This window comes from Carassius auratus, chromosome 22, assembly GCF_003368295.1.
Source record: "Carassius auratus strain Wakin chromosome 22, ASM336829v1, whole genome shotgun sequence".
NCBI lineage: Eukaryota > Metazoa > Chordata > Actinopteri > Cypriniformes > Cyprinidae > Carassius > Carassius auratus.
The window spans coordinates 14,533,148-14,552,839 of NC_039264.1; the positions used below are offsets into that span (position 1 = coordinate 14,533,148).

A 19,692-nucleotide genomic window follows, 5' to 3' on the forward strand; every position below is an offset into this window, starting at 1 on the left:
CTCTCATGAAATCCAGAATGAGACAATATTTGCCATGAAATTTAAAAATGTCTCACTTTCAACAATCAATATGTTACCTATATTCAATTAATAATTGAATAAAATATATGTTTATGAGACTTGTAAATTATTCCATTCCTTTTTTACTCAGAATTTGTACAGTTTCACAACTTTTTTGTAATCAAGTTTGTGTGTGTGTGTATATTTGGGTTGCCCAAATTTGTCCAAAAAGATGCTTGAGACTGGGCTAAATGGTCTGAACTGAGGGTGAGACGGCAGCAAACAAAACCTCTTCTAAAGAAAATATATCAGCATTTTTACTTTTTACTCCAAACCTTATAGTAACTGAGATTTGATGAGACTCACTGTAGTTTCTTCAGTTTACAGTGTGGATCCTCCAGTAGAGCAGAGAGCAGCTTCACTCCTGAGTCTCCTGGTGTATTATCACTCAGATTCAGTTCTGTCAGGTATGAGGGGTTTGATCTCAGAGTTGAAATCAGAGCAGCACAGCCTTTCTGTGTAATATGACAGCAGGAGAGACTGTAGAGAATATACAGAAGATTAAAAATAAGTTATTAGAGCTTGACTCATGTGTCCAATGTAATTGCTGAAAAACACAGATGTAATACATATTATAGATATTAATTATTAAACCAGACACAGAGAGTGACTCAGTCAAGTCCCATTTTAAAAGACTTCAGACTCAAACTGAAATAACTTCACATTTGGCTCAACAAACAGGACCCAAATAATCCAATAAATATTTCCAAACTACTGGAGTCTTAACCTTAACTATTAAAGAATATTTAGTATTGTATTTGTGTTCAGTATGCTTATAGTGGAGCTGTACAAACCAACTAAATTGCGATCATTTGTTTTCCTGATTTAATACTGAAAGCAGAAAAATTTGAAAGCAGCACCTTTTTCCTATATATATATATATATATATATATAGAGAGAGAGAGAGAGAGAGTGATGGGAGGAGCACAAGACAGACACAGTGGGCGTGGCGTCAGGCCTCGGAGAGGCTTTTATTAAGAGAAAATCAAATAAAACAGGGGATAAAGGTGGCCAAAGGGGAAGAGTGTCCAAAATAAACATGGAATCTGGTGTCCTCGTCGTGCTGCGGGGTTTGTGTAGGTTGGGCAGTGTTCATGGAGGAAGGGTCCAGGTAAGGGGTGGAGTTCAGCGGCCGCACGCGCTCCCCGCTTTGGTCCAGGGCGCAAAGGGCGGCAGCTTCCTCTAGCAGCCACATCACTCTCGTTGGCCGTGGCGCTGGCAGGGGATGGACGGCCCGGCTTCCTGGCCCGGCTTCCTGGCCTGTTGGCCGTATAAACCGGTGTGGTTCTCATCCAGATCACGGGTCCGGCAGCTCACGTCTCTGGTGGTGCGGGAGTCCCTCAACGCACCCTTCCTGGACCCACGAGGACACCAGTGTGCATGTACGGGGAAGAGACCGGTCTCCTGAGGAGAGGCGCGTTGGGCTTTTCAACAGCGGCGGTGATGAGGCTTCATTTCCATCAGGTGTGCCCCATAACACGCTGCCAGCCCTGACTCGTACAGCGCCCCTCCTCTCACACACCCACTGCAGTCGGGAGCCTGGTGAAGGGCGGCGATTTAGGACGGGGTGCCAGTGACAATCAGGGAGGAGGCAGCTGACTCGTCACAATATATATTGCTTAATTTTTCCATTTTATTTTTCAGGATAGAAAATGGTTAATATTTGATCTCCAAATGTAAGCGGACATGAAAACATCTTTCTGCTGATTGGTCAACCAAAAGATCAACTCGTGTTGTACACACACTTGTTAATAAAGGTTGCAAGTTTACAATTAATGCTCAACTGGAGTCTCACTTGATGCCAAAATGAGTCCATATTTGTGGAAAGTTGTGTAAACTGTCAGTGTTGTATATGTGTTTTTTTTTTTCATCAGATGATTTGTTGACAATAGATTGCTACTTTAAGAAAGTACTGAATGTTGTCAAATTAAACATGGTTAAAGTTACTGAAGATTTCTGCATATGTATATCTGATGTACATACAAAGTGTCATGAAATTATACAAGCTAACCTTATCCTTGTTAATATATTTATATTTTTCATTTCTGGAGAAATAAAAATAGTAGTCACATGAGTACATGCATCTGTTGTTGCTCGAGTGGCATTGACTAAAGATATTTAACTTTTTCCTCAGTTTTACTAAGAAACATTTTGTCTAATAATTTAACTGAATAAAAAATTATTATTATGCTTACGAAAAACCTGAATGCAACTTTTAAGTGATTTATGATGATCCCAATCCAATATTTGTAAAATCATAGTTAAAACCCGGTTCCTGAAGGCACCTTAACTTTGCACAGTTTGGATGAGTCTCTTTTATCAAACACACTTGATTCAACTAATCAGATCATTAGTAGAGTGATCTGTAATGTTAGCTGAGTGTTTAAAGTAAGAAAGACCTTAAAATATACAGAAACAGTGTAAAATACTCACTCAATCTTTCTAGATGCTTTGATCACTGGCAGCAGCCTCAGAAGACATTCTTCTGATTGAACATATTTAGTCAGATTAAACTCATCCAGGTCTTCTTCTGAGTTCAACAGCACAAACACCAGAGCCGACCACTGAGCAGCAGACAGAGAAACTCCAAAGAGACGATTGTAACCTGTTCCACTCAGGTATGTTTGTATTTCCTGCTCTAGTGAACGATCATTCAGTTCATTCAGACAGTGGAACAGATTGATGGATTTCTCTGGAGAGCGATTCTTCCTGATCTTCTGTTTGATGTATTCAGCTGTTTCCTGATTGATATCAGAGCTGCTTACTGTCTTTCTCAGGAGGCCTTGTAAGAGAGGCTGATTAGACTCTAGTGAGAGACCTAGAAGGAACCGGAGGAAGAGATCCCAGTGTCCGTTCTCACTCTGTAAGGCCTTGTCCACTTCTTTCTTAAGTAAACTGCTCACTGGTGACCTGAACACATTCTTCGGTCCTGTGTTTTGTTCAGAAAAGGACAGCAGCTTGAATAAAGCAGCAAGAAACTCCTGAATACTCAGATGAACAAAGCTGAACACCTTCCCCAGTTGCAGTCCAAACTCCTCTCTGAAGATCTCGGTGCAAACTCCTGAGTACACGGACACTTCTCTGACATCAATGCCGCTCTCTTTCAGGTCGTTCTCGTAGAAGATCAGGTTCCCTTTTTCCAGCTGTTCATAAGCCAGTTTTCCTAGAGACAGAATAGTCTTTCTAGCCTGATCAGGGTTGATTTCATATTTCCCATCATACTTCTGTGTCTTCAGTTTCGTCTGAAAGATCAGGAAGTGTGTGAACATCTGCGTGAGAGTCTTGGGGATCTCTGCACTCTCTGCTTCACCCAACATCCTCTCCAGAACAGAAGCTGAAATCCAGCAGAAGACTGGGATATGACACATGATGAACAGACTTCTTGAGGATCGGATGTGTGTGACGATTCTATCAGCCAGACTCGGATCATTTATTCTCTTCCTAAAATATTCCTCCTTCTGAGGGTTGTTGAATCCTCTTACCTCTGTGACCTGGTGGATACACTCAGGAGGGATCTGATTGGCTGCTGCTGGTCGAGAGGTGATCCAGAGGAGAACAGAAGGAAGTAGGTTCCCCTTGATGAGGTTGGTCAGCAGCACATCCACTGAAGCTGATTCTGTCACATCAGACAGGCTCTGACTGTTTTGGAAATCTAGACGCAGTCGACACTCATCCAGACCATCAAATATGAACATGACTTTGTAGTCCTCATAATCTGCTGATTTTAATTCTTTGGTTTCTGTGTGAAGGTAGTTTAGAAGATCTACAAGACTGAGTTGTTTCTGTATCAAGTTCAGCTCCCTGAAAGGAAGTGGAAATATGAAATGAACGTCCTGGTTGGCTTTTCCTTCAGTCCAGTCCAGAATGAACTTCTGCACAGAGACTGTTTTTCCAATTCCAGCGACTCCTTTAGTCAGCACAGTTCTGATGGGTTTGTCTTGTCCAGGTGAGGGTTTAAATATGTCATTGCAGTTGATTGGTGTCTCCTGTGTCTCTGGTCTCCTGGACACTGTCTCAATCTGTCTCACCTCATGTTCATTATTGACCTCTCCACTGCCTCCCTCTGTGATGTAGAGCTCTGTGTAGATCTCATTCAGACGTGTTGAGTCTCCATGATTGGACAGTCCTTCACTGAGTCTCTGATATTTATCCTGTAGTCTGGATCTGAGTTTTTGTTGATGCTCAGGCATCAGTTCTGAGCAAAGGAAATAATTGTTTTTATTGGCAGAGCAATATGTTAGAAATGTATTTTTAGGTTTTATTTGTTAGATATTAGATTGTGTCGTGACACTCAGGAACATTAGTGACTAAAGACAGAAGGTTGATAATAAAAACACAGGCTATAATCTGCTGATCCAGAGCTCTTACTGGTCTGTAGTGTGCCAGCGAGGTCTGTCTGGTTCATCTTCCTCAGGAGGAGCAGTGTGACCTTCAGAAGCCCCTCTCTGACTCTGTTATGACCCTCATCATCATGACAGTCTCTTTCAGAGCGTTCTGGGTAATCTGGACTCAGTAGTCTCTTAAAGCTTTTTAACTCTGAAATGATTTTGTGCTCAAGCTCCTGAAATCATAGCAAATATTTAAACAATAAACCTGCATTCAGTCACAGAGAAGGTTAATCAAAGGATCATTACACAAGAGTTAAAGAATTAATACTGTAACAATATAAAACCTTCATAGTCATCGGAAGAAGGATGTGGGAACCAGCGGACAATCAAATCAAGACTTTACTGACAAAATAAACACAAAACAGCCCCTCGTGGATGACTGCCACGCACAAACAAAAACCAAACACAAAATAAAACCCAGGCCTGGTCCTCTCTCGTCCTTCTCTGTTGTCGCTTCTCTTTTGTATCCTTTCAATCTCCTCTGTGGGACTCGAGACCAGTGAGTAGAGCAGGTGTCGGTCATTTCCAAATCACTCCACCGGCTCTAGGCCCCGCCCCACTCGTCACATACCCCCATCACCCCCCGCAGGCTGGGGGGTACCGACAAGTGCTCTAACCCCCCCCCCATCTTCTTCATTCTTCATCTTCTCTACTTTAGTGGACATTGATCTGCTTTATAGGGGCCTACAACTTATCTTATGTGTGTGTACAAAAGTAAATATGACTATTACAGAAAGGATTACAGAAATATATATTTTTTAATACTTTTACCCAGAGGGTTACGCACACACACACACACACACACACACACACTAAAACAAACACAAACACACAAAACCAACCTTAAAAATGGAGTCTAAGTTCTTCTTTGCTGTATATGATTCCGGTCCTTTATGTTTTTGACTGTAGTTAAACAAATATTGAATATTTTTGTCAATATGTATTAATGTATTTAATACACACCAGTAAATGAATTGATATCATATATATATTTCTTATACTGTAAACAAAAACAAACAAAAACACACCTCAGATCAGCAGATGTGTCTCCCAAACTGAACTTAACTGGACGACCCATTGACTGGTCACTCTTGATAGACACACAGCTGGGTTCAGGAGATTCATTCTGACACAGACTGAAATATAACAGAAATACAAACTGTTTCTGAAAATATCACTCTGCTCTGGCAGAAACAGCTTCACTGTTTCAATCTCCCTTTAATATTTATCTTTCACTTGAAGAGTCTGTTGTTACTTGAGAGTTAAAAGATTAAAGCATTATTTTCTATAAATAAAATGAATCTGCTCCATGTACTTTCCATTTTTATATGTGGCCCTGGACCACAAAACCAATGATAAGGGTACATTTTTCGAAACTTGTTAGGATAGGACAATATTTGGCTAACTATTAGAAAATCTGGAATCTGAAGGTTAAAAAAACAAAAACAAATTAAAAACAATTAAATTGTCCAAATGAAGTTCTTAGCACTGCATATTCTTAATCAAAAATTACGTTTTTATATGTTTACGATAGAAAATTTACAAAATACCTTCATGGGATATGATCTTTATTTAATATCCTAATCAAAAATCAATACTTTTGACCCATATAATGTATTTTGGACTTGCTACAAATAAACCCCAGTGACTTAAGACTGGTTTTGTGCACCAGGGTCACATATTATTGAATAAAATGGACCAATACACACATATAGATAAAGACACAGAAACATCCAGCAGCAACAGAGACACCTGGTGACAATATTAATAACACACCACACCTACAGTAAATATTACACTCATAATATCTCACCTGGACTCAACAGAAGAGCCTTCCTCTCTGCACAGATCTGAAAAAGCCATCCCTGGGTTTTTCCTCACAGACACATCCATGTGTTCAGGTAAATCTGATTCAAAACGCTGAATCAGGCTATAAATAAAAATGCTATTGTAGTGTGCATTCATTGTTTCTGACTATTAAAAATATGAAACATTTCAGGTTCTCTCACCTCTTGACTGTCTTTATCTGTGTGTCATGTTCTTCAGAGAAATTTATTCTGGAGGCCATGGTTTCATCTAAAAGCAGATCCAAATGTTGATCCACAGAGTCTGTTTGAATCAGCGATTAATCAATCTTAGTCTTGATAAGTCTATTCTTGACATTTACACATAATCAAATTATTCACAAACAACATAAATTCAGACAAGCACAGTGTTAAAATGAAAGTAAAAGTGTAATCTGATGATTTACAGACTCTTCAGTTTTTTTTTTAAATCTGACGATTTACAGACTCTTCAGTTTTTTTCTCCTAATGTCATTTAAACAATATTTAAAATATCTTATACCGCCTATTGTTGTACTTCACTTTAAAAAAGTCAGGATTGATTTTGGCTATCAAAGATGATTGTTAAATCATGATACTCACTGTGTTTTGCTCTCTTAATGTAGTTTAGTTCCTCATACAACAAAACAAACCCCGCTGTAATAGTTTCATTTTCATGAGTCACTTGACAAAGAGGAGTTTAAGTGTCCAAAACCAGCAATAAAGGGTTTTTCCCCCTTAATATTGAATTTCATTCTTTATTATTTAAAGTTATATAACCCATTAATGTATTTCCCTCACAGTCTGCACTCTGAGTGCTGTTTATATAAGGGTAAGCTGTGTCCTAAATTTGTGTACACACTTCGAAGGCCACAGATTTTGACGACCAGGCGTGCGTGAGATGCTCCACCTTTCCTAAATTCCAACACCAGGTGTTTCCGATTAGCGCTCTGTTACATAGTAACGGTGCGAGTTGTTTTTATGTTTTATGTCAAAATGGAGGAGACAGTGATGTACTTCAAGCTTAGCCAAGACTGAGGCCAGGTAAATTACACTGGTTTGTTGCGTTGTCGGATTACAATTTAAAATGCAAGTACTGGCTTGGAGCTTACTTGAATAAATTATGTTTTATTAACAAGATTCGGGAGGAGCACGTCAGATACTTATCCTAATCAACACAGGTGGACCATAATTAAGTAATCAATCCCATAGTATAAATATCGCTGACTTACCTCTATCCATTGACAGTTTATCAGCATGCTGGTTCACTTGGTCTGTTATCTTATCACAGACCCAATTTTTCTACCAACGAAGAGAGCTATACTTGGGATTTTTCAGATCTGCTGCTTTTGCCAGACCCGCGATCATTCCTACCCAGCCAAACACGGCCGTTGAGCACCATTAAGTGTCATCGCGACAGCTGCTCTTCTCGCCAAGCCACACGTCATGGCCAATAGACCGTGCAAGCTCCGAGCCCGCCTCGCTCGACACAACGATCCTTGAGCGCTGGATTGCAGCAGCAGCAGGCATTCAACCAGCCTGGGCGGCACCCCAGTTCTTACCGCAGCAAGCCTCTCTCACTTCCCGCCGCGGGCTCAGCCTTTCACCGCTGCTTTTCCAGTCAAGGCGCTGTTGAGGCCGCTTCCTCTAGCAGTGCAGGCCGCATGTCGTAAAACAATACATTTTCAGGCGAAAACGCTATTAACCACGAAGCCAAGGCCTTATTTCCAGAGTCTTCATCCACATTGAAATGTCCAAGACATTACATTTGCCTTACCGCGCACGTTTAAACCTCACTGAGATGATACAGACATAAGTTTCATGAAAAACAGGCAAGTAAATATCTTTAGAAACCACTTGGAAGCGAATAGCACATAACTGCTATTAACCCATTTGCTTGCAAGCATTGCCAATGGCCCCAGTTTATCATTGTTTCACTTTCATAGCACGTTAAAAATCACTCTCTTACTTGATCGGAAAAAACCGTGCATTAATTGAAAGTCTAAATACTCTAGCTTCGATATTTAACCAATGTTTCGATAAAGCATTGTTGCAATGACAGTTATTTAGTAATTTATGTCCGGAAAATGATTCCGATTCCTGAACAGTAAACTTCGAAGTGTCAGCTTTGTGGACAAATGTTGATCATGTATCTAGTCAGAAACAATAATTAGCAGAAATATTTTTGGGGGTATGTAATTTCTGTCTCCATGCCAAAAATGGGGGGTGACTGTTTATAAATATAAAACATATCTATTTAAAAAAAATCACATTTTTTTCAGGATTCTTTGAATATAAAGTTCAATTGAACATCATTTATTTGAAATAGAAATATGTTGCAATGTTTATGAATTCTAAAAATAGAAATGTATCATAAGCTGTCACGTTTGTGTCAGGCGTGAAGAGAGAGCACTCAAACACAGAGGATAGGTTAAACAGCTTATTTGGTACAACCGTGAATCCAAAAATAATCCAATGTGTGAAGACGCACACACGGACAAAACCCCAAGTGTAACAACTCCAGAGCCGTCCATACAGTCACCTGCGGACACAGGCTGTGCAGACCACCACTGGTGCAATGCCCAACAGTTAATAGAGCTATGGTTCATGAAAATGTATCATTCATAAATATAATGATATCATGTTAAAAAATGTTAAGTTAAAAAAAAAAATCCTTAAAATGCCCTTCAACAGGCATTATAATATATATATATATATATATATATATATATATATATATATATATATATATATATTAGTGGTGGGCCGTTATCGCCGTTAACATGCTGCGTTAACGCGAGACTCTTATCGGGCGATAAAAAAAATATCGCCGTTAATCTATTCTCAAAGTTGGGTTGGGAGCTGGGTCTATACTAAGCAAGCTATGATGACTTTCACCTTGATATTTTATATAACCGACTGGTTGAGGCCAGCCTAAAAAGATGCTCAGGACAGTGGACGGGCCACTGCTGCGCATCGTCACGAAAGCTTATATTTCTCACGTGTTGTTAAGCCGTACCGCTTGTCGATTTAAACATTAAAGCATCCAAAAACAAGACGCGGAAAAGCTGAACAGAGTAGCGCGTGCCGTTAGGTGCGCACGAGAGAGAGAGAGCCGTGTATCACGGACAGCGACACTGAACCGAGCTCTCTTCTGCGAAGTTCACCTCGAAGTTCCTCCTGCACCCGAACGAACAAATGCAAATCGCAGTTTGAACAAACAAAAAGATGTGAAAGAGCCCAATTCAACACCACGGTGTTCTGGTGTTCGGGGCTCACGCAGAGAAAGGCGTCTCAAAACACTTGAACATCGAATTTGCTTATTTTTGCTCTTGTGCCGACAAATACATAAAAAATATGTCAAAATATCCACCTTGGAAATTACGCTCGAAAAAACTGTCAGTTATTTCTTAAGTCAAAGTAAACAGTTGAGGAAAAAAATGGGATGTGTATTATATTGGATGCGTTCATGGTCTCTTAAAGTGACCGCGCCTAATTTAGCTACTGGCTGCTGTAATGTTAATCCAAGAAAATGAAAATGAAAATCACTCACTGCTCTTGACTGAATTTCTTTGTAGTTTTAACAGTCAAACCAAAAATTATTCAGAAACCAGATATAATTTTTTATATATATAGCAAAACTGTAATAATGTGAGAAATGTTGAAGGTGTCTGAATAAATGTAGGTTTGATTGTATATTTCATTTTTACATTGAAGACTATCCAGTGCTATTATTTGGTTTCTGTACCTTGACACCTACAAACTTGAAAAAACTTTGGTGTAAAACAGGCGTAATGTTGTTTGCACCTTGTGCAATGTGGAATTAGTTTACAGCTTTTTCAAGCACTTTGTGATACATTTTGGAAACAGGAGATGAACCCCTTTTCTAATGCACCACCTAGCTTGATAAACCCCTTCTCAAAGACTTAATGTTTGTCAATTTTATTTGGGTAACACATATTCTGAATGCCTTCGGCAGAATTCGAATGAGCCATTTTAATCTAGATTAATCTAGATTAATTTCAAGATCACAGTGAGATTAATCTAGATTAAAAAAATTAATCTATGCCCACCTCTAATATATATATATATATATATATATATATATATATATATATATATATATATATATATATATACAGTATTGTTCAAAATAATAGCAGTACAATGTGACTAACCAGAATAATCAAGGTTTTTCGTATATTTTTTTATTGCTACGTGGCAAACAAGTTACCAGTAGGTTCAGTAGATTCTCAGAAAACAAATGAGACCCAGCATTCATGATATGCACGCTCTTAAGGCTGTGCAATTGGGCAATTAGTTGAATTAGTTGAAAGGGGTGTGTTCAAAAAAATAGCAGTGTGGCATTCAATCACTGAGGTCATCAATTTTGTGAAGAAACAGGTGTGAATCAGGTGGCCCCTATTTAAGGATGAAGCCAACACTTGTTGAACATGCATTTGAAAGCTGAGGAAAATGGGTCGTTCAAGACATTGTTCAGAAGAACAGCGTACTTTGATTGAAAAGTTGATTAGAGAGGGGAAAACCTATAAAGAGGTGCAAAAAATGATAGGCTGTTCAGCTAAAATGATCTCCAATGCCTTAAAATGGAGAGCAAAACCAGAGAGACGTGGAAGAAAACGGAAGACAACCATCAAAATGGATAGAAGAATAACCAGAATGGCAAAGGCTCAGCCAATGATCACCTCCAGGATGATCAAAGACAGTCTGGAGTTACCTGTAAGTACTGTGACAGTTAGAAGACGTCTGTGTGAAGCTAATCTATTTTCAAGAATCCCCCGCAAAGTCCCTCTGTTAAAAAAAAGGCATGTGCAGAAGAGGTTACAATTTGCCAAAGAACACATCAACTGGCCTAAAGAGAAATGGAGGAACATTTTGTGGACTGATGAGAGTAAAATTGTTCTTTTTGGGTCCAAGGGCCACAGGCAGTTTGTGAGACGACCCCCAAACTCTGAATTCAAGCCACAGTACACAGTGAAGCATGGAGGTGCAAGCATCATGATATGGGCATGTTTCTCCTACTATGGTGTTGGGCCTATTTATCGCATACCAGGGATCATGGATCAGTTTGCATATGTTAAAATACTTGAAGAGGTCATGTTGCCCTATGCTGAAGAGGACATGCCCTTGAAATGGTTGTTTCAACAAGACAATGACCCAAAACACACTAGTAAACGGGCAAAGTCTTGGTTCCAAACAAACAAAATTAATGTTATGGAGTGGCCAGCCCAATCTCCAGACCTTAATCCAATTGAGAACTTGTGGGGTGATATCAAAAATGCTGTTTCTGAAGCAAAACCAAGAAATGTGAATGAATTGTGGAATGTTGTTAAAGAATCATGGAGTGGAATAACAGCTGAGAGGTGCCACAAGTTGGTTGACTCCATGCCACACAGATGTCAAGCAGTTTTAAAAAACTGTGGTCATACAACTAAATATTAGTTTAGTGATTCACAGGATTGCTAAATCCCAGAAAAAAAAAATGTTTGTACAAAATAGTTTTGAGTTTGTACAGTCAAAGGTAGACACTGCTATTTTTTTGAACACACCCCTTTCAACTAATTGCCCAATTGCACAGCCTTAAGAGCGTGCATATCATGAATGCTGGGTCTTGTTTGTTTTCTGACAATCTACTGAACCTACTGGTAACTTGTTTGCCACGTAGCAATAAAAAATATACTAAAAACCTTGATTATTCTGGTTAGTCACATTGTACTGCTATTATTTTGAACAAGACTGTATATATATATAAATTTTTTTTTTTTTTTTTTAGGGTAAAATATGATTGGAACATTTAAAAGTCACACATATGCGTGTATGAGAGTGTGTTTTGGTTAATAATAAATGGTCTTGTCCCAGGACAGTGGGCCGGTATGTTGCCTGATAAAGATGGTCCAAACGGAGGCAGAGGGGTCCAGGACAGCCCCGGGACAGAAGACCCTTCAGTGACCCTGTTCAGAGAATACCTGCGCCTGAAGACTGTCCACCCAGAGCCCGACTACTGCTGTCAAAGATGAGCATGGCAACATCTATGTCAGAGGATTTCATGAAACGTGGACATGAACTGTGTCACGATACAGTGAGTTTAAAACCAGCCACAAACTAACGTTTTCCTTTCTCTTTGGAGTGTTACAAGATGTTTGTGCATGGATAAGATCCCTAAAGTTGCAAAGATTGAAGTCTCAAACCTAAAGAGATATTCTTTATAAAAGTTAAGACTTGTCCATGCCCTCCTAAAACGCCTCCACATGTCTACATCACTGTGTGGGGAGATTTGCATAACACCAGCCAAATGTTTACGCTAAGAAAGGTGGCATAACTTTTATTCTCACTGTAGTATTGTTCCTGCTGCTGCCGTGTCTTGGAGATTCTGTGTTTTCCCAAATATGGTAAGGGGCATGACATTTCTGTCACATGCATGAGGTGTTCTGCCAATCACAAAGCACTGGATAGCTGGCCAATCAGAGCACACCTCGCTTTTCAGGATGATGAGCTCTTTTAAAATCGATGCATTCCAGAAAGGTGGGGCATACAGGAGAAACAGTAATGTACAGTATGTGGATAATAATGTTTTTTTTTTTTTTCCTTAAACCATGTAAACACACATTGCATTACACCAAATAAATAAAATAATGTTAATGTTTAGCAGCATCATATGACCCATTTAAAAACTTTGACCTGACAAGCCAGTGTTGTAGTAATACTGAGGTACTACTATAGTTAGTTGCAGTTAAAGTTGATACTTTTATAAATAGTGGTCAAAATCATGCACGTTTTGAGATTAAGTAAGAACAGCTTGAAATCTTTTGGAGAATTATAGTCCGATATTTATGGTTTGGTTGGGTGCAAAAAAACATTATATCTATATTAGATATGGAGTTTGCTGGTGAATTGAAGTTTTGTTTCTCTGCAGGTACACTGAAGCCATTCGCAGACTGAAGGCGGCTGGGAAGAGATTTTCTCGTACTGTCCATTTAACATTTGTCCCAGGTCAGCTCAAAACATACTCTAAAATGCTAGCAACAGACCTTAAATGGGTCATGAACTGCCTCTGTTTTTTATTTTTATTTTGTACTGATCTCTGAGGTCCACTTATAATGTTATCAATATTTTTACATCAAAAATCATAATATAAAAGTAATAGGTGATTTTCTGTCTTGTTTAGTCCATCCATTCTTTTGTAATGTTGGGATCAGAAAGAAAGCAATGCAAAGACTGTGTTTTTTCCACTGCTTGGCGCTACCCAGCATCTTGCTGTTTTCAGAGCATCTTTATCGTTTGGTTTCTGTGTAGACCTGCTTGTCTGTCTCTCTTGTTAATGCTAAGCTACATGTTTAAATCAGTGGGCAGGGCTAAACAGGCAGTGATTTAGAATCGGGGGCGGGGGAAGTTGTAACCTAATGGTAATAGAGTTTGACTCCTAACCCTAAGGTTGTGGGTTTGAGTCTCGAGCACCAATACCATTACTGAGTTGCGCTTGAGCAAGGCACCGAACCCTCAACCATACTTGACTGTATGTTACGTCCGAGCGGCAACCTCCCGCTCTCTCTTGTGAATCCAACAAGGAAGTGACTAAAACTGCAATTCATCCCCTGGCTGCTTGAGGCTGGGAACAAAAGGGAGTCAGTCCCATAGACTCCACATGTTAAAATGCCCAAATTTACAAAAGAAAAAAACATATTTACAGCCTGGTTCAATTATTTTATTTTTTCATAACTCATCCATTTAAATTATATTAAACCTTAAAGTTATGCATAATTAAGGGCATGGTCACTTGAGTGACAGGTGGATTGCCGCTGCTGAGACCGCTGTCGCTAGGTGGGTGTGGCTTCGGCAACCAGCTCCTGCCTGTTTTCTTAAATCTACCTTATTTTTGTTTGAATGGATGTAGCTGTTCGTAAATTTAATGTGTGGCTTCTGGTCTCATCCACTTCCAGCTATTTTTAGCTGCATAAAAAAAAAAAAAAAAACATATGTCTCACACATTCACAGAAAACAGAACATTTCTTCTGTGTTAAAAAATAAGGTGGATGGTCAACATGGTACAAGTTGACCCTGAATTGTAGTATTATTATAAAACATTAAAAACACTTCTGGAAGTAAAATGTGATTTTGAATGACATTTCACATTGGTTTTATGTAATGTCTAATTTTCATAAACATGTTTTTTTATATAGATCTTTTGTAGCAAATTAAACATTGCATAACACATGTGGTTTTATTAACAAAGTTCGGGAGAAGCACGATCAGATAATCATCCAATTTGGCACAGGTGCATCTCGTTTAGCTAATCATCTTAAATAGCACGCAAGCGTATATATATCCAGTCTTCCTACCTCCTGTCCCACGACAGTTTTTCGGCAACCCTCCTCCACCCCAACTCCTCACTTCTAATCTATTTATCCCAAATTAGGGATAGGGGGAGTTATTTGGGTTCGGGCTATGCTCCGGGCCCGGACCCCTCCCCCAGGACAGCACGCCAAAATATGCCTACTATTTGCCTTCAGATTAGATGTAAGGGTGAACTCGTGAAAGATCCATTGGTGCTTTTGCTTCAGTTATTACCAGTTCTGCAATAAAAGCCACTTGGTGTTTTTAATGTTTTGTCACAAAGGAATGGAGACATTTGTGAAACTTCCTGAATTTCAAAAGCTGAACATTGGTTTTGCCCTTGATGAAGGTAAACAAACCAATAGATTCAGTCTTCTAGTTGATGTAGTGTTTATTTTAGTATTCTCAGGTTTTCTCAAAATTGCAGACTTGATTTTAACAGAGTAAGTGCTGAATTCATTAAACGGTTAAACTGCTTTAGCACTCCTTTAAACAGAAAGACACACACTGTGCTCCCTTATACTTAAGCTCATCCGTCAAACAGTGTAGCATTCAAATACAAATACAGTACAGTTCTGTCTTCATAAAATTCATTTTTTAAACTAAAACATGTATGCACTAATATTAATGAGAGTTTCTGCCTGTTTTATTTGTTCACAGGTTTGGCAAACCCAACCAATGCCTATACTGTCTTCTACGGAGAAAAGAACCCCTGGTGTGAGTATCACATATGACATAAGCCACATTTACAGTACTCTGTGTTCATCTGTGTGTGTGTGTGTGTGTGTGTGTTAACAAACGTGCTGTGTCGTGCAGGGATCACATTCCACTGTCCAGGAAGTCCAGGTCATGGTTCCAGGTTTGTGGAGAACACCACAGCAGAGAAACTAGTGAGTGTGTTCAGAATGTGATGTGGCTAAACATTTTTTTTCTATAAGGATAAAACATTTTTATTTTTATCAAAAATAACATTTATAATGGTGCAAAACATTTATATTTAAAATAAATGCCATGAAATATTTAGAACTTTGAAAAATTTGAAATATCCAGCGGTGCGACTGTTCTCTAATAATCAGGGGCTGGATTAATGAAGCATTAAGAAAAAGTCTGCCATTCCCTTCTTATATTGTGTTTTTTTTTTTTTTTTTTTTTTTTAAATTCTTAAGAATGTTCTGATCTTTTTTTTTTAAGACCACGTTCACACTAGTGCATTTTGTTTTAAAACACATAACTTTTGCTACAGTGACACCAATCTTTACACTACTCCATCGTTTTTGACCCTCAAAAACTAAGACTTTTGAAAATGTTGCAGACCCTTTTTTAGTTAGAAAACTCCGGGTTACATTTCAGTGTAAACGGACCAAAATGGAGACTTTTGAAAACAATCTCATGGCTGCCGACATTCACTCTGCGTATCCTTGATGATCGTTTAAACAATAACATCATGCACATTGTTGTACCCATAGATGTATAGGTAGATTCTCCATTTGACCGCTCCAAGCACAAAGATACATTTGCGATCTAAATAATAGGGAATCTACCGATTCATATCTGAAACCCATTGGAAACGCCAGTGTAAACGAGGATAGTTTTCATTCTAAAATGCTGTTTCAAAACGAAAATGCACTAGTGTAAACAGGGCCTAAGGTTGTTCATAAGACAAATCTTCAGAAGAATTCAAATTCTTGAAAAGAATCTTCTTAAAAATCACCCCAAATAACTTTGTAATGTTAGGATAGTCCTAGACTTTTCTTAAATCCCAAATAGGAAGAATGATTTAATTTATTTCAAATTAATGGTTATATTTAAGCACTACATTAAAACTATCTACGTTTAATACATGGGACTATTAATAGAGATGTGCTCTGGTTTTCTGAAGTGACACACCAACGACTAATAATTTAAACAATGATCAGTCATGATTAGCCTGTGTAAGGTGACTTTTTAATGTACGAATATAGAAGCCCAGTGATTACAACTGCCATCAATTGAGGAGTCACGAAATTCTAAAATTGTTGTACATTATGGGATTTTATTAATGTAAATTTTACAGAGTTAAAAACGTATCCTACAAATACGAAAATTATCGAACGTCTGGCAACACTGCGCACTGCAGCTTGTGACAGACTCTTTAATGGTGCGTTCACACCAGACGTGAATGAAGGGTTAAGTGTGAATGATTTACATGTTAAGTCAATCCAAAGATGCGAAAAGACATCCTGCGGTGCAAAAGACGCAGCACGAATTGAGCGTTTCGGCCTTTTTGACGCTAGATTCATGCAGATCAGGTAACATGAGCACTGAGCTCCCGCTGATCGCATGGAGCTGATCGTCTCCGAAATCGGCGAAACACATTTTTAAATAGGCACAGTCTTTATAAATAAACTGCATATTTGAGTTTAAAACAACTACATTCTCACCTGAAATACTTTTACAACTACATTTCAAGACACAATAAAAGTAATATTTTGAAAACTATCCGAATAAATGGTGGTTGAAATCACAATGCTGCATGAACTCAACTGGTAGAAGCCCCTCCCATGACGCGAATTTGCAAATTTGCATCTGTTGTGAAGTTAATTTCATCCGCGAATGAAGCGAATAAAGTCAAAATGTTCAAGTGTCCAACTACTTGCGAATAGCACAATTTAATAGCGCAAGTCGCATCTGGTGTGAACGCCCCATAAGTGTTCAAAAACACAGCACATTAAAACATCAGTCAAGCTGATTTTCATCTGGCCTGATCTCACATCTGGTAATTGCATGTGTCTGCCAGGAGACTATGGCCACATACACACTGTAGAGATTCAGGAGTGACACCTGCATTTAAATACAGGGGTGAATTATCTAAATTATCATCACAACTTGATCTCGAAACTGCCATGATTTACAGCATGCTAACCGTTGCATGTGGTATCTTGCACAATTGGTCTCACTTTTTAATTTTACATTGACCAAAGACTTATGTTTTGCGGATTTAACTAAACCACAGGGTCATCTTGTTTTGTTTACATTTTCAAGCATGCGCTCTTGAATGGTTGCCATGTCCACTTATAATAAGCGATGCTTATTAAACATCTTTGGGTTTGTTGTTTGGGCTCGGCTACTAAAGTGGTCAAATATATAGAGTCAATAAAGTAGGCAGGTGCAGGTTGCAATATTTATTTATTAATTTATTTATTTCTAGCAAGATCTGGCAACACTTCTGAGTGAAAAACCTTCCCTGTAAATTCTTGCACCCCACATTGAGAAAAGACACAAACGACTAGTTGCTCCGTTTGTTTCCATATACATTGCATACATGTGTTAATTGGGGGAGTCAGTCTTCCTGTAAATTACTAAACTGTGTGTGTACAACCACAAGAGGCTCATGATTTGGTTTTAATTTTGATGCTTTTTTCTGCTCTTCAGAAACACATGGACCAGAATTTCACATCCACAGAGGAGAGCGACCCCTGGTGGCATGTGTTTAGCTCCACCTGCAAAGCCATGTGAGGGGAAAAAGTAGTTTGTTGCAAAGTTTTGTGAGCCTCTTGTTCTAGTTAAACACATGCAGACATGTGACTTTGTGCATCTCATGACAGGAACATGACTGTGAAAAAGGAAATCTTCCCTGCTGCCACAGACAGCCGCTTCATCAGGGAAGTAAGTCAATTTCACTTCTCTCTGCAGATATAAACAACCTCACACATCGTCTAAAAAAATCTGAAATATAACTGAAGATGCATTAATTCCTGTTATGTAAAGCTGTATTTTCAACATCATTACTCCAGTCTCCAGTGTCACATGATACCTCTGAAATCATTCGTTTTGTATGTCATTTCCCGCTGTGAGTCCTATTAATAATATTGTGAATTGTGTTTTTGTAGGAGGGTCTTCCTGCCATTGGCTTCTCTCCGATGAATCTCACTCCCATCCTGCTTCACGATCATAATGAGTATCTGAATGAGCAGGTGTTCCTGCGGTCCTTCCAGGTGTACGAGTGTCTGGTCCCGGCTCTGACCAGTTTGTCGCCTCTCTCGCTCCTCCTCTCCTGGTTCGGTGTCTCACAGCTGCTTCTGCTCCTCGCGGTTCTGAGGGGCTGATTTCCGCACAAATGTATCGGACATAACACCAAAGAATGGGCTGATCCTATATAATGAAGATGACCGTTATGTTTGTTTTAACTCAGCTTAAAATGCTTCTAAGTCTTATTTGTTAGCTGATATCCACAAGTAGGAGCTGATTTGAACTTTTGTTTTAATTCACAGTTTTCAAGTTAATTCATAATTCAAGTGTAAATTTAACACACTTAAATTAGGCAGTTTGTGTCTCCATATATGAAAAAAGAAAATGATTTCAGAGACTGAAACTGAATAGCTGTGCTTGCTATAGATGCATTATATTTTTTAATACAAATGATTCTGATGCAAACATGTAGTTATGTATACTGAAAATGTGTATGGGTCATTGGTTTCTATGAGATTTACATTGCACAGTAACTACAATTAGAAAGAGTAACATTTAATCTCAACATTGATGGTTGGCTGGTGCTACTTTGCTCTCCTGATTGTAAAGTTAAGGGTTAATATATATCAAAGCTATCTGAAGTGTTGGTGTTATTATTTTCATTACACAGAGACTGACTTATTTATTTATGTAATAAATAATATAGCTTTTAAAAATGATGAGTATTTTCCCCACTTTCCATAGATGTATGAATATATACTATAATAAATACAGATATATATTTAATGCAGGTCAAATGTCTCTGTCAACCAGTATTTTATATTGACATTAACAGGAATAAAGAATTTTATCTCTCTGTTTTCAAAAGTAATATAGCTCCTCATGGGTCATAGGACAGCTTTGTGTGAACAAACACACATTAAAACAAATTTAAATCCACCAATTGTCTATTTCGATAAAGAATCCTTAGGACCATTGCTGGCTTGTCTAAACAAATTACAAATACGGTTTAAGCAGAACCTGTCGAGGCTCGGGTCTACTTATTGAATGAATCAACTTTTTGATTGAATTGGTTGAATGAATGATTCAGTGACTCACTCATTAATACAGTCAAATTCTTT

The 19,692-nt window shown here is 38.5% G+C and overlaps 2 protein-coding genes across 2 annotated transcripts in view; one reads left to right on the top strand and one right to left on the bottom strand.

Moving 5' to 3' along the window:
• The window catches only part of LOC113040497 (NACHT, LRR and PYD domains-containing protein 3-like), a 42,547-nt gene extending 35,651 nt beyond the window's left edge, over nt 1-6,896 (bottom strand). The window contains exons 1-8 of the mRNA XM_026198822.1: nt 6,875-6,896; nt 6,458-6,557; nt 6,262-6,378; nt 5,477-5,584; nt 5,291-5,351; nt 4,429-4,621; nt 2,494-4,255; nt 367-540 (exon numbers count right to left, since the gene is read on the bottom strand). Coding sequence (XP_026054607.1) covers nt 367-540; nt 2,494-4,255; nt 4,429-4,621; nt 5,291-5,351; nt 5,477-5,584; nt 6,262-6,378; nt 6,458-6,516 — 2,474 coding nt within the window. The 5' untranslated portion in view covers nt 6,517-6,557; nt 6,875-6,896. The remainder of the gene's footprint in view (nt 1-366; nt 541-2,493; nt 4,256-4,428; nt 4,622-5,290; nt 5,352-5,476; nt 5,585-6,261; nt 6,379-6,457; nt 6,558-6,874) is intronic.
• Nucleotides 6,897-14,890: 7,994 nt separating this feature from the next.
• LOC113040498 (aminoacylase-1-like) lies at nt 14,891-18,708 on the top strand. Its single transcript, XM_026198823.1, has 6 exons — nt 14,891-14,972; nt 15,284-15,340; nt 15,440-15,513; nt 18,035-18,114; nt 18,208-18,268; nt 18,493-18,708. The coding sequence occupies exons 1-6, from the start codon at nt 14,891-14,893 to the stop codon at nt 18,706-18,708; spliced, it is 570 nt and encodes a 189-aa protein (XP_026054608.1).
• The last annotated feature ends 984 nt before the right edge of the window (nt 18,709-19,692 follow it).